General features: G+C 41.5%; 1 protein-coding gene across 1 annotated transcript; it reads left to right on the top strand.

Annotated features, from left to right (window-relative positions):
• Positions 1–3,025: 3,025 nt before the first annotated feature.
• LOC120800605 (mitoferrin-2-like) lies at positions 3,026–12,746 on the top strand. The gene is made up of 4 exons (XM_040146825.1): positions 3,026–3,546; positions 9,374–9,602; positions 9,942–9,998; positions 10,852–12,746. The coding sequence occupies exons 1-4, from the start codon at positions 3,199–3,201 to the stop codon at positions 11,442–11,444; spliced, it is 1,227 nt and encodes a 408-aa protein (XP_040002759.1). The 5' UTR covers positions 3,026–3,198; the 3' UTR covers positions 11,445–12,746.
• The last annotated feature ends 2,786 nt before the right edge of the window (positions 12,747–15,532 follow it).

Below are 15,532 nucleotides of genomic sequence, written 5' to 3'. Positions count from 1 at the left end.
GTATTATATAGCAGTGGGTGTAGTATAGCTATGGATCTATCATTTGTCTCAATTTTTCTATATCATTTATAACTATGTTTTATATTTATAGTTTATCTAGTAGATTTTAGTGTATAATTTAGCCTTTAACTGTGTTGTTTGTTACCTGCCTCACTGTTTTTGTGATTGATGTGAAGTGGCTGCTGCAACAATGCAATTTCCTTTTTGGATTAAAAACGTATTCACAAAGTATTCAGACCCTTTGCTGTGGCACTCACATTGTCGTTAGGTGCATCTTCTTTGGTTTAATTGTCCCTGAGATGTGTCTAGAACTTGACTGGAGTCCACCTGACTGGACATAATTTAGAAAGGCACACACCTGTGTATATACAGTAAGGCCCCACAGTTTACACTGCATGTCAGGATCAAAACTATGTCATTAAATCCAAGGAGGTCTCTGTAGACCTCCACCATAAAACTGGACAAGGGTATAAACCCATTTCTAAAGCTTTGAGTGTTCCCAGGAGGGAACGGCGGCCTCACTAATTGTGAAATGGAGGAAGTTCCGAACCTCCGGGACTCATCCTAGAGCCTGGTGGTTCCAGTGGTTCCAGTGGTTCCTGTAGTTCCGGTTTTCCCGCTTACGGCGGCCAAACTGAATGACCGAGCAAGAAGAGACTGAAATGAGATGAGACAAAAATTTAACCCTTTGGGCAGAACTCCAAGAACAATGTCTGGCAAACAGCAGGCACCTCTCATCGTGCGGCTAACATCATCCCCACTGTGAAGCATGGTGGTGGCACCATCATGCTATGGGGGGCTTCTCAGAGGCAGGGACAGGGATACGATGAATACTGAAAAAAGGGTCTCAATACTTTTGTAAATGAGTTTTTTGATTTACTTGAAAAAAATTCTAAAAACCATGTTTCCACTTTGTCCTTATGGGTTAATGAGTTTTGACTGATGGGCACAAATATCAGTTTTATCCATTTGATTTTAACCTATAACCCAATAAAGTGTGCAAAAGGTGAAGCGGTCTGAATACTTTCTGAAGCTCCTGGATGTGAATGACTTTGTGTACATATCGTATATGTTTATGATAACTGTATTTTCAATATGCAAATAAATAAATAAATAAAATGACTTTTGAAGTTGGGTTTGATCAGTAGTCATTAGGATGACGATTCTGAAACTTTCTAAAGCTTCAGTTGCTTCAGTGCTGGTGTAATTTGGTGATTTGGGAAATTTGGGGAATTTGGAAGGAGGATGCTTTTTTTTTTTAATCAATTGATCAGAGGCAGCTGTATCATATTGGGGGCAACCTATTTTTTTTTTTTTCGTTCATTTTTGATGTTTATTAGAATTATATCCATGTCCAGGTAAAATGTACTACTGAAATTTGTATATACTGTATGTTTTTTACAGAGTAAATGCATAGCATCCTAAACTATGAGGTTAGTGGATAAACCTTAATATGGGCTATATGGCCTGTGCATTATTAAAAGAAATACACCTAAGCATAAAAGTGTATGTGTGTGTTACTGGGACTTACGGCCAGACCTGTGATTATAGACGACGCACACACATTAAATTGGCATACAAAGGTTATACCCTATGTCACATTATAAAGTTTGGAAATTTGGATCAGAAATATTTATAATAAGGCAGCGTATGTCATCTTGTTGAGACATGAGAACACGCTGTAGATGATTTGTCCTCCTCTGGAGTTTATGATTGCCACTAGCCCCCTTCATTCAGCCCCGACCACAATACATTGACAAAACCCGAACATTTTGTATGTGTTAAAAAAAATTGAAATTAACATATCAATGAGGCCAATGTGCTGTCAGTTACTCTTACTGTTAGAGTTTCATGACACAAATCCATCAATTGAAATGTCTTTGAAAACCTTATGGAGGCTAATAGTCAAACATAAGATTGGCATCAGAGAATAGTTTTCTCTTAGCAAACTAAGAATATTCAGTCTACAATATCAACTGACAACTTAAAACCAATAAATAAAAAGGTCAATATTCGAGTATTCAGACCATAAGCAGGGAGCTCAAACTGGGACATTTTAATTGTTTATCAACCCTCTTTCCAGACTTTCCAAAGTTTCTTTTGGAAGCTGGTCAACAATTTTCCAACGAATTCACATGGATTTGTGTAGAAAGTTTACAGAAAAGATTATTTACATAACCTCAAAATTATCTTATCTCAAAATTTACAGATACCAATGAGGAGTGGTAGCAAATTCACAAAGTGAACGGCATACACAGATAGTCGTCCCAGTGCTGTCATAATTTCTGCAACTATTGATCCATTTGATCAGTTTTAACATACCTGGAACATACTTTTTTACATGAGGGGTCATGTCCAACATTTGGGCACAGGCCCAAAGGCCAGAGAAGTCAGAGGGCCAATGGGCCAGAGCCTCTGTACAAAGTGACTGTTAATACTGTATTTCTTGATTGAAAATCATAGAGCTCGGTTAAAAGACACAAAATGACCACAAAGAGTCCAAAAAAGAAAAAAAAATGTGACCGCAAGGAGCCACAAAACGTTTTGTGCCTATTTCAATCTAGGAGACCTGTATAGGAGTGGTAGGGATCCTATTACCTGTCTGTACCCAGGGGCCGGTTTTCGCATAATCCGTAAATGCCACGGATGTAAATAAGGAAATAGCTTACATCCTCTGTTAATTTTACCTTACACTAAGACCTCAAGTAATTGAGGGAACAAGTTAACCTATATTTTTGGTCCCAAATTACGTATTTTTTCAAAGTACTTTATGAAGCAATGTTGAATTTTCAATGCGGGACGTCCTGTTTAAAACTCTTTCCCGTACATGCATGTGACCTCCCGCTGTTACAAAATCGTCCACACCCACTGACGCAGGATTTTCCCGCCCACTTCTTTTGCCCGCCTCGCATTTGAGACGGAACCGGCCAATTGAAGGTGATTGACAGTCATTTTGTCCAATCAGCGTCAGCGTCGAGCGTGACTCGCTGACAAACCCGCCCGCCAGCCCGCCCGCATACCCGGTTCCCCGTGTGTTAGTGTGGCCTCCTCCCTGCTGCTCAGTCGGAGCGACCCGCGAAGACTTTGTCTGGGTGGCTGGGGTATCAATTAAACTGCCGGGAAGACAACACCGACGGGCGGGTTGCGTAAAGTCTTCGCATTGAACACACCTCAAGGACTAAACTCTTTGTCGTTTGAATGGAAGCGGACGGTTTCGTGTCCCGGCGAACGTCCGTGGAAACACCGGGCGTCGATAACCGGGTCGCAGGCGCCGCAGCCGGCGCAGAGTTTCGATGGCTGGGCGGCAGGCTCTCGGACGCCACTGGTGGGTTTGTCGGGTCTCTTTCGCCAAGAATGGCAGGGGAACAGGACTTTGCCCCGGTGCTGCATCGAGCGACTCCGGAGACATCGACCTCGACCTCTGTCGAGCCAGAAATAGACTATGAAGGACTGCCCCAGGGAGCAGCCACCAGCACACACATGCTGGCAGGAGCCGTGGCTGGAATCATGGAGCACTGCCTTATGTACCCCATCGACTGTGTCAAGGTATCGGCGCAAATGAATACAACACACCGAGCTAGCATGCTACTTTGCAATGTGCCAGGCCCAGTTTATGTCGCACGGAACACACTGGTTTCATAAACCTGGAGTAAACGTAGGCCTGAATGCGAGCCTCAGCCCGATTAAGCTACAAGCTAACAGGGGTAACCTTGCTAACAGAGGTCAGTTAACTAACCGGCGTTACCCAAATAGGAAACAACGCAACACAAGATGGACAGAGTGAAAATGTAAACACGAGTGGGTATTTTTTCCCCAGTTCAGCTTTCGTGTTGGCAGAGATTTGTGTGATAACAACTGAGTTTTACAGTGGCGTCTGCTCTCACTGAGCTAGCACGCTCCACACAGTAGCTTATTAGCTAAATCAGCAGTTGCCCTCGTTGGCTGTCCATTATCGGACGTGTCATTAACTGAAGTTTTTAGCCTTCGCAGATCCCAAGTGGAATAACGAACCCAACGCCTGGCCACGATACTGTCTGGAAACAGAATGGGGGGAGAGGCATATGCCACATCTTTTAACTCAGCACGACTCCATCACAGTTTGAATGCAACTTGACATAGCCAAGTATCAATAAAGTTTGATAGGGACGTCGTTATTGTAGTTTTATTCCGGATTACTGCACTTAATCGCTGTACCTTTTTGTAAACAAATAACGCTAGCCATTGGGGAACATTGGTAAAAGTAGCCAGGGCAGAGGCTGACATAACAAACATGTAGCATTAGCTCTGTGGACGACGACGAAGCGGGGGTTATTCAGTTGTCCCAACGCGCCAAACAAATTAGCATCGACCACATAAACGTGGATATATAGATATACTTGGCTTGAAGCTTATTTCCAGTGTTAGTCGGGGGTCTGTTTGCTTGTGGGGACACCGCTGAGGATTTAAACTGCCAGCGAAGATCACGTGGAAAAGCACAGTATGAAGAAATGGGGAGGGCTGAATGATTAACTCAGATGGGGCATCAGTCGGTTGACCAACAGTCGGCGGTCTAGAATGAAGATTTCTGGGAACTGAAACATCCCCAGGCTTGGCGGAAGGAGGTGTGGTAGCGTGCGTAGCTGCCCTACTAATCATCCATCTTAGCTCGTGGGAATTCACTTTAAAAAGTTATAGATGTTGTGACTGGATACTTTCATGAATATCCAGCCACATCAGTCAATGTCAAGGTAAAAACTAACCCTCTTTACCACTATTCACCCTGTTAATGTTAATGTAGCTGCATCAAGAGTGGTGATTTAAACCCTTAGCTGTTCTACTACATAACACTTCTTGTGGAGAGAATTCTTCCACAATACGAAAGCTGTGTCTGCTGGGTCCCTCTCAAACATGTCTGTGAAATTTGACCTTAACCTCTCTGTGCTCGTGATTTTCTCACTGTCTCAGTTACACAGCACATACTGATCCTTACGAAGAGTGTGTAACATGCTTTAAGCTGGAAAAGAGACGCAATTAAGCGCATTCAAAGGTTTCGCTAGGCATACTAAATTCATTTATTTGGAGTGCGGTGTTTGTTTCCCAAACAAAATTGAGCAGCTACATACTAGTGGAAGAAATTAAAAGAAAATTATGGACATTGTTGAGAACAGGAACACCCTTGGAAAACAAAAATATCTCTGAGAAAAAGTTTTGCTTATGTCTGTTGGTTTATGTTTATTATTGCCCGTTGTACAAAACAGAAAAGAAAATTAATTTCCTTTGCTCGCTGTACACGAGCGTGAAAGCATTTTTATATGAAGATAAGCACAATAGTACACACTCTGCAGTATAAGCTTTTAGTTCGTAATTGAGACATAGCCTCTCTGCGTTTAAAGCCATTGACTGGGCCTGAACATGAGCTGACCAAAGTAACCACTCATTTCAGACTCATAAAATTAACTCTCCTCCTCCAGACCTTTGCGTTGAGTCACCTGATGCTCTAGCGTGTATTGCCAGAAGCTGTTGGACTGATAGTGCAACTCCTTTTTTTCACCAAGGACCCATGAATTAGAAATGACCTGTTGAACTGATCAATCTAACTACTCAGAGGGCTCTTGTTGACATCAAGACTACATGCAAATTAGCCTTGATCTCTACAACTGGTCATTCTTTATGTTAGACATTAGTGCTCTTTATCCAGCCTGTTGTTATTTCTTCGTGTTGTATCAGAAGATAAGATGCAAACGGTTCTCAGTTGTTTCCCGGAGCAGTGGTCAATCAAACAAAGCTCTTATTCAATAAAAATTCCTTGATGATTAGCTTTTCCGGGTCATAGCATTTTTTGGCAAAACAGCATCGGACTTGATCATCCACTTGTTTACAAGAGCAGTTTCTATTGCCAAGTTTTGTATTACAGTCACATCATGTGCAGCAGATTTGTCTTGGTGGAATTGTCAGGTGTTAAAAATATTATTGTGACCCACCGAGTCAGAATAATAGTTATTTCTAATTCTCATTCACTATGTGTTTGCCATATAACCCTCATAGTGTTTTGACTAGCATCAGTGTGAGTAAGAAATACTTTTTTAAAAATGCATCAGTAAATATGTGAAATGTAATATAGGTAGTCAAGAAAGATACATTTTATATTAAAACAGATTGCCAAACACAAATGTTGACAGCAGTTCCTCAGTTGCCTCTACCCTAAAATTCTAGATAAATCTTATCCCTGGCAGGATGTCAGGTTATGAAATTTCTGTTCAACAAAAACCTACCAAACCGTGATGACCTTGCAATTGGGCGCCACAAAGCTGCATTAAATGAAAACAAAATGGAATTTAGTGTCTACAAAAATAAGACTTAAGAAGAACTGAATACTTCTTCTATAATTTTTTAGACTGCGGCTTTCTGTTTCACCCCCAAAGTCGAAGTAGGAAGAACAATGCCATTGCAATTTTTTGTGGTTGAAAATCTTTCAGCTTAAGGAAGTCAATTTGGTTTTTCATTGTGGTAATGTTTGCGGAAAACTTGCTTAGTCCCAAGGTTTCTTTATTTTCACAATCTTAGTTCCCTTTTGCTGTCAAAGCAGATTGGCCTACGTCTTTATCTACCAGTGATGCTTTAGGTCATTCTTTATTCTACCACTACTTAAAGACTGCTTCCTCATTGTTCAAAGGTCTTAAAGCTGAAAAAGAATGTTTAACTGATCCTTTCGATGTGAAAGTTGAAAGTTTCAAGCCTGACCAAACCCAACAGTGATATCAAGGTGTACAAATTGTACTCTGACTACACTTTTCATTGCTGCTGCAAAGTGAGAACTTCAACTACCGCAGCTCCAAACTCGTACCTTTTTGTTGATCATTGCGATCAGTTGATAGTCAAGGGCCTTGGCCGCAGGTATTTAATGAATTTTTATTTTTTTATTTTTATTTTTTTAATGTAGCAACAGTGTTTGTTAGACCACCGACCACCTTTTGTACCACTTCTTACCAGCCGAGGTTAATTCAGACACTTGACAATGATCAAAGGCCCATTTTGGAGAATACTAGTATCTTAGGGTCATAGCATTTCATTTGTTTCTATATAATCGTACCATGACCCAGTTTACAAATCTCCTAGTAATGTCTCACAGCACCAAGTGGCTTCTTTCAGTGTGGTGGTGCTGGGAAAATATCTTACATAAATACATTTTGTAAACATTGTGTATAAATGCAAAAGCAACAAAACACACATACCTGTGTTTTGATCTATTACTCATTGGATGATTAGCACCGGGTGCAGTGTAATGCTTAAGAATAATTAACCAGGTGTGTCTCTTCTTCCTTAACATGGTCCACTTAGCGTTTAAGCAGCGCCTCATTTAATGTGTCTCTAACTTAAAAACAATAGGAACAACATCTGCAGAAAACAAGTCAGTGAAACTAATTATGTACAATGGGACTTATTATCTTGCTATGTGGAAGTCCTTTTTTTTTTTTTTTTTTTTCCTTTCATACTGCACCAAAATAAAGGACAGCATGTTGTCTTCCAACTGAAGGGAACCGAGCCCTGTGACCGGTGAGACACCAACAGGGATGTTAAAGGGATGAATAAGCCGTGGCACAAAGATAAAAATAAAACATTTTGTGCTGTGCTTTTGACGCCACTGATCCAAGGCATGAAATCTGTTATTTCACCTACTAGATTCGCAATACCAGCTTGACTGCAGAGACATGTTTTTTCAGGCTGTGTGGATAGTAGATGTTATCAGTATTACTCCTTGGTCTTCCAATCAAATCTTGCAGCATGTTTTTACCATTTGTTTGAAGACCATTGTTTGAGTTGCAGAGGTTAGTGTCTGTCACCCTGTAGGCCTAAAGCAAATGCAACAAGACGCACAGATAACATTTATGAGACGTTAATCCACAACAAACAAACAAACACACTGCATAGTACGTTTCAAAGCCACAAAAATGTTGGTCTGCACATGCCAAATTTAAATCATGATTGCCATTGACCTGGTTTTTGTATGACTGAGGCTGAGACTGCTCATGATTTTTAATTTCCCTCACAAATGCAGCTTTAAAATAGCACCAGGCATCTTATTTGGATTCAAGCTTCAATTACTGGACTTCCCCAGAGTTCAAATAAGGTACATGTCCAAAAAAAGTGTCCACAGACCAGTGAATGTCTGATTTTTTTTCATAAAGACATGTGAACTGTTTTCCATTCTGATGGTTTTTGCTTATCTAGTTTTACTCTGTCTCTCTACGTTCAGGGCGGACACCTGGATGAGACAATTCAGGTTGTACCATGTGAAACAGTGACATGACTACACAACCCTCTGTACTTTTTTTTTTTTTTTTTTTAATTCACTGACACCTGATTCTGTTTTTTGGTGGAAGTGTCTTGCTTTGTCTCAGTCTTGGGTTGAGCGGTCTCGTCCAGTCAGTGCTCCAAAAACCAAACGAAAAAAACAAAAAACAAAACAAACAATAGAAAAACACCAGACTTGAATACACTGCTCATATTGTGGATGACTGAGCACATTGCTGCAAGTTTCCATTTCCCAGAAGCAGGCGACCAGGGTATCCACGCAATCCTCCAGGAGGCAGCCGTGCTCCCTCCTCTTCTGTAAATATTTAGCCCTGGGGGGAGGGTGTATGCGGGGGGCAAGTCACTTATTGCGTGTTATGAAGATTTTCAGGATTACACAACCTTAGCCTGGAGCTTTTGAATTGTGTTCATTGCCTTGGTATTCTTTCGCTTCATTTACACAGATAGACTGATGTTTTGTCTACATTAGCAAACAATACTAATTGTCTGGGGACAATGCAAGTCACAGGGCTGAGTGTTTTGACAGGCGCTCAGTCTTTATTTGTGCTTTGTGGTTGCAGTTGTTTCCGTCTAAGTGTGAAGTTGGGGCACAGCTGTAAACACTTTAAATGAGCATAGCCTGAATTCGGGGTGGTTTCCTGTCGACAGGCTTTCAGAGTGAGATACAGACACTGCAGTGGACACAGAAATTTGTACACCGTTGAAAGTGCGACCTGTTCCGGTCAAAGCAGGATCCTCTCTTGTCATGTTTGTTTTCCTGTAGATTTATTTTAAAAATATCAGATTTTTTTCACTTTGCTCCTACATGATCAATCTTCTGGTGGAATATTATCAGGACAGCTGATATCCTAAAATTTTAACTCCTGATTTTTGCCGGCATGTTTCAATGATGCAGAAAATGCGAATTATTCGTTATTCGCTTATAGTTAATAGTTATAATATAGTTTTTATTTACGAAAACATCAGAAGAAAGATTCAGAATTCACTTATTCCGTACAGTCTACAATTTGCCGACAATTTGTGAAAGTCATTTGGATTATTATCTAATTTAGTCTGTCTGTGTTTGTTCCTCTCACCCCAGACTCGTATGCAGAGCCTGCATCCCGAACCAGGAGCACGCTACAGGAACGTGATGGATGCCCTGCGGCAGATCGTGCGGACCGAGGGTGTGTGGCGGCCAATTAGAGGTGTGAACGTGTTGGCGGTGGGTGCGGGTCCTGCCCACGCTCTCTACTTCGCCTGCTACGAGAAGATCAAGTTTTCACTCAGTGACGCCATTCACCCTGGCACTAACAGCCACTTTGCTAATGGTAAGAGGCCTCCCCACAGATCTAAGTGAAATTTTTACTTTTCTTTCATGATGCTCAAATTTACTGTAACTTCCTTTTGTTAAACCCTGTTGAATGAATAGAAAGAGAGGAAGAAATGGATCTAAGGGAGCAAGCTAAATGTTTGAACGTTGATATGACTGGTAGACACATTATTTATGTAGATTAATGTTGGTAAATATTAGAGCAGATCTTGGGGGGGCAGATATTTTAGCAACTCAAGCTTAAAATGTAAATGTCAGTTTGGTGGCGGTGGAGGAGAGGGGAACCTTGATCTCATCGTGGTTGAGGCCTTAACTTCCTCCTTTCTGTGTTCTGCAGGAGTGGCGGGCTGCATGGCCACAGTGCTGCACGACGCCGTCATGAACCCAGCCGAAGGTAAAACCTCCCCTTCTTTGCTTGTGTCCGCTCACCCGACTCTCTCACACAGCCCCAAGCACGGTACATTCAGCACAGAGAAGACTTACTGTAGGTCTACTTAGGGAAGTTGTCAACCTCCTTCCGCGACCTTTAAAAGAAAATCCGTCAGATGGTGCATGTCTGCCATCAGGACACTTGGTGGAGCTAAAGACTCAGCTGTGTTATTGGGAAAGCTGTGAGCTGGAAAACCAAATGTTACAACAACAAACAAATCAGTCTAATAATGGTCACATTTCAGCATTATTTATAGACTGTTTTGAATGTTTGAGCAAAACAACATCAACGCAATTCTGCTGGGTCACTGCTATTTTCTCATCTTTGTTATTTCACGGTAAACATATATTTTTGCTAAGATTTTTATGAATCTATCTTTTTTTTTTTAAAGCTTATAGGACCAACCCTCACAGCTCTATATAGGATGAGTGGATAGCTGCACATTTTGATTAACTTCAGAGTGATCAGGTTTTATTGTATGTCACTAATAGCTGCAGTGTTTTGTTATTCCTCAATATTAAAGCATTAGGCTTTTGACATATTTTGTAATTAATTGTTCAAATAATGACTAGTTGTTCATTTTATTTACGGAACATTTTTCCGACGTATTCCACCCATTGTTGCCATTGTATGAAGAACCTAAGGTGAGACAACCTTTTAGTTTTGCTTTACTCTCTCAATGACTAACTTACCTCCTCTCTAGTGTTCTAGTGTCCTCTCAGTTCTTCTTTTCAGTTCCTTGTCTGATTTTGGAATCCTGTAAAATATATAATCTTTATGTTATTTCCTTCCTAATCCCCCCCCCTTAACTTTTCAGTTGTGAAACAGCGAATGCAGATGTTCAACTCGCCTTACCGCAGCGTGTTGGACTGTGTGGGCTCGTTGCTGAGGCGCGAAGGCCCGGCCGCTTTCTACCGCAGCTACACCACCCAGCTGACCATGAACGTGCCCTTCCAGGCGCTCCACTTCATGACCTACGAGTACCTCCAGGAGCTCCTCAACCCCCACAGACAGTACAACCCTTCCTCCCACGTCGTGTCTGGCGCGCTGGCTGGAGCCCTAGCTGCCGCTGCCACCACTCCCCTCGACGTCTGCAAGACCCTCCTCAACACGCAGGAGGCTCAGGCTATTCATGTGATCCAGGCCGAATCCCCAACAGCGGCTGGAGCGGTTGGAGCAGCCACTGCCTCGGCCCCCGGCAGCCGCCACATCTCCGGTCTGGGCGAGGCTTTTCGGACGGTGTACAGGATGGGAGGCGTGCCGGCTTTCTTCAAGGGCGTCCAAGCCCGCGTCATCTACCAGATGCCCTCCACAGCCATCAGCTGGTCAGTCTACGAGTTCTTCAAATACATCATCACCAAGCGGCAGCACGAGAGACGGCTGCGTGGAGACCGTGACGGAGACAAATGAACACCTGGCAGTAGGACTGGGTATCAGCAACACAAAGGTTTATTACACCATACCGATCACTGATATCGGTATTGATTTCTTAACATCTGAAAGTCCCAGAATTTTAGGTTCTCTGAGCAAAAAGTCAACTTTTATCTTGTTAACTGAGATCAATTAAGCACATTCTGATCTAGTTCATAGCAGGTGAGGATACGAACAACTGCTGAGAGCCAACTTGTCTTTTACTAGATGTGGGGTTGACGAAATGTCTTATCAATACCCATCCATGAGAAGAAGACCTTGAAATGGCTGACGAAGTCCCGGTTCCATGAACCTGACCCCTTAAAATCTGGTTCTACTCCCTGCATTTGCTGTCACAAAGCAAATAACCTATGGAGGGTAACACTTAGTAAAAGTAGGGTTGAATTTGTCCCTTTCAGCAAAGCAATGCTCACCTCCTCTTGACCACCTACAGTGCAGTTTGTTAGCTTTTTTATTTTTATCCTGAACTCCAGCAGACTGGATTGGGGAGGCGGGAGAAAAATAAAAACTGACTCTGAGGTCAAAGTGCTGACTGAGCTTTAATTTGATAGTGTTTACATTCACTTCCAAGGAACTGTGTAGAAATTGTAGCATTTTTATACATACGCCCCAAAAGGATAAAAACTCCTACGCTGATGGGAAAACGCTCGGATACCATTTTAAAAGCTGAAAGTCGGCGCATTAACCTCATAGTTACCATCCACTTAGAGTGAGTACAGAGCCTCAAAAAAAACCTACCCCTATCCAAATACTTTAGAACTGCACTGTAAACCGGTCAACACCCCTCTCAACAGCACACGCTGCAAGTATTAAAACCATATTACCTTCTGACCACAGGGGGGCGCACAGCTCAACTGCTATACTTAACAATGGAGAAGCAAGTGGATGTTACAGAATCAGCAATATTGGACTAAAAATAACGTAACTAACTGTAACTAGCTGTTTTAAATGAAACAAGGACCCACATTACATGAATCAAATCCCTCTCTCATATGGGTGACACATCCTGTAAGTTATTCTTTTCTCTTCTTTTTTTTTTTTTTTTTTTTGAGAATGAGAGTTAGTTTTGGATTGAAAATACTCAAGTATTCAACACTTGATTGGAATGGGTGTTTGAGTGTACGCGTGCTCGTGTGTTAGAAGATTGAGTGAGTTGAAATTCATTTTCATAGAGTTCAGCTTTGACTCTGACCACATTTGACCTCAACACAGCCCGACTGTGTTGTCCTTCAAAGCGAAAACACGGCAGCATATAAAGTTGGGTCAAAAAAACTTTTTTTTTTTTAATTTATTTTTTCCTCAGACTGCATCAGACCACAGTAAGATGTTTTTTTTTTTCTAACTTACTTTAACAGTTTCATGTTGTCAGCATCTTTGCATCAGCTGAGTAATTTGAAACCCATGCACACCTTGCGTGGCTGCAGGTCTTCTCTGGTCGGAGCCATTAGGCTTTGCGTATACGTTACTGACTGATTTTCAAATGAGATTTTTCTTCTGGAAAAACATAGTCGTCATATGGACGATGTCACACGTCGCACCTCGAAACGTTCAGCGCAGCAAAAGTGATGCAATATCTTTTAAAGTCCTCGGTTAACAAAATTTTAACAATTAAACAAACTGGAAATGTTCATATTTCGTACAGAAAGGTATTTATAAACTAAAGAGCATTTTTTTTTTCCCCTCATAGTCCAAATGAAGGGAACAAGAATGTTTTTACTACAGACAGAAAAAAAAATGTAAGAGTATTCACTTTAGACAATCGCTTTTTTTTGTTAGTGTCTTACTTCTTTTTCGTTGTATACTGCACAGCCTCCTAGCACTTAACAGCAACTTTATCATTGTAAGGAAAAAAAAAAGTAACTGACGCAAGTATGGAACATAAGGAATCTACTTGTACACATGCCTTCAGTTAGCCGCCATACATCCAACGCACAACTCCTACGAAGAAATCCTCAGATATAGAGATAAAATTGTATTTTGAAGCCATAATACAGAAAAAAAGTTGTACTATATATATATATATACATATGTATATATTTAAAAAAAAAAAAAAGGACAAATATATAGATAAACCCAAAATCTCTAACCAGCTACGTTTTGGAGCAAAGTTGTATGTTGAAATATACAAATATGAATCTGTACAAGTTTTATCAAGACCACACTGTAAAAATGCAGGTCTTTGTAGAAAGCGCACAAAATCCTCTCCTGGACGGTAGTAAAAAGGAAAACCTGGATTATTTACAATTCAGACGGACTGAAAAAAAAAACTCAAAATGGATAATGAGTATTTAAAAATGATTGTAGGAGTGTTCCTCATGTTAGGCCAAGTTTCAACATTGAGAAACCAAAGACTGAGAGTAACGGAGACCGGACAGGAGAGGAGCTGATGGTTTGTCAGACAACACTAATGTGAAATGCTTGAACACTGTTTGAAAGCGACACCTGTATTTTGTGAATTGTAAATAAACTTGCTAAGGCAGCTCCTCGCAGAAGCAGGGTCTTCTCTTGGTGCTGGCTCTCCAAGCGCTGAGAGAACTTACATGTGTCTACTTGTCTTACTTTTCCTCATCCTCATTTTCTTTCAGCAAAAGGCAGCCTAACGGATAGAGCTTCAGGTGGGATTTCTGTCGATGCAGTCCTGGTTGTAATTATTGGCACCTTTGAATTTTAAGTACAGACTTTACAATATCTGTTAGAAATGAACGCAAATCAACCAATTTTGTACAATCAGAATATTTAATAAAATGTCCAAAGCAACCGGCAAAGACCTTGAAATCCCTGTTTCAGCAGTTCGTAATGTCGCCAAGAAGTTTCACAGTCATAAAACTGTTAAGACGCTTCCAGGAGGAGCTGCTAAGAAGAAACTCAATTAAAGAAGTCTGAGAAGGTGGATGCAGATTGTGGAAAAAACACCACACCAGACACCTGAAGAGCTTCAGGCCGACCTGGACCGACCCGGAGTGGTGGTTTCAGCCCGTACTGTGCGCCGCACACTAAACCAAGCGGGGCTCCATGGGCGAAGGCCAAGGAGGACACCACTATGAAAGAAGGGCACGAAAAGGTAAAACTCATGTTTGCTAAAACTTTCATAGATAAGCCACAGTCTTTCTGGGATAATGTTCCACGGACAGAAGAAAGCAAAGTTAGAGCTCTTTGGGAAGTCGACGAAATGAAGCCCATGAGGAAAAGAACATCCTACCTACAGTAAAACATGGTGGAGGCCCTATCATGCTGCTGTGGGGCTGCCGTGCTGCCTCCGGTACCGGAGGCACCGAACGTATCAAAGGAATGATGAAATCAGAAGATTACCGGGGCATGTTACAGCGAAACGTGTCACCCAGTGTCAGAACACGAGGTTAGAGGCGAAGGTCTGGGGTCTTCCAGCAGGACAACGAGGCAAAGCAGACACCCAGCAGCACAAAGGAACGGTTGAGGAGGAGAGCTGAGATCTGCCACTACAAAAAGACTCCTGCAAACCTAAAAGAGCTGGAACGCAGAGCAGTGGAAGAGCGGCAGAATCTACCAGCAGACAGGTGCAAGAAGGAAACGTTCAGAGGCTGCCAACTCTAGTTTTTGTTGTTTAATTATTCCAAATTCACAACAGACGTTATCACTGAGGTAACTGATTATCTAGCAGTTAGTTATGTCTAATCATTTCCCTCCACTAGAAACTTGATACAAAGCAGGACACACACTTTTATACCTTTTCCCAAATAGAGCTGCAACGGTCAATCGACAAATCAATCGGTCTATTGACAGAAAATTCATCAACTATTTTCATAAACAACCATTTCAGTTATTTTCAGGCAAAAATGCTAAAACTTCTCTGGTTTCAGATTCTCAAATCTGAGGATCTGATGCTGGTCTTTTTCATATATGACAGTAAAGTGAAATATCTTTTGACTGTTGGTTGGACAAAAGGAGAACTGAACACATCACCACGGCCTCTGAGCAACTGTAAATGGCATTTTTAAAAAACGTGTATTCTAATTGATTGATCATAGTTGGGAATAGAAATGGTAGCAAACTGGGCCGGCTGGGAATAGAGCGGAGTTGTTCCAAAATTT

This window comes from Xiphias gladius, chromosome 15 (genome assembly GCF_016859285.1).
Source record: "Xiphias gladius isolate SHS-SW01 ecotype Sanya breed wild chromosome 15, ASM1685928v1, whole genome shotgun sequence".
NCBI lineage: Eukaryota > Metazoa > Chordata > Actinopteri > Istiophoriformes > Xiphiidae > Xiphias > Xiphias gladius.
The sequence above is the reverse complement of the archived record's forward strand: the minus strand, read 5'-3'. Positions and strand labels throughout refer to the sequence as shown.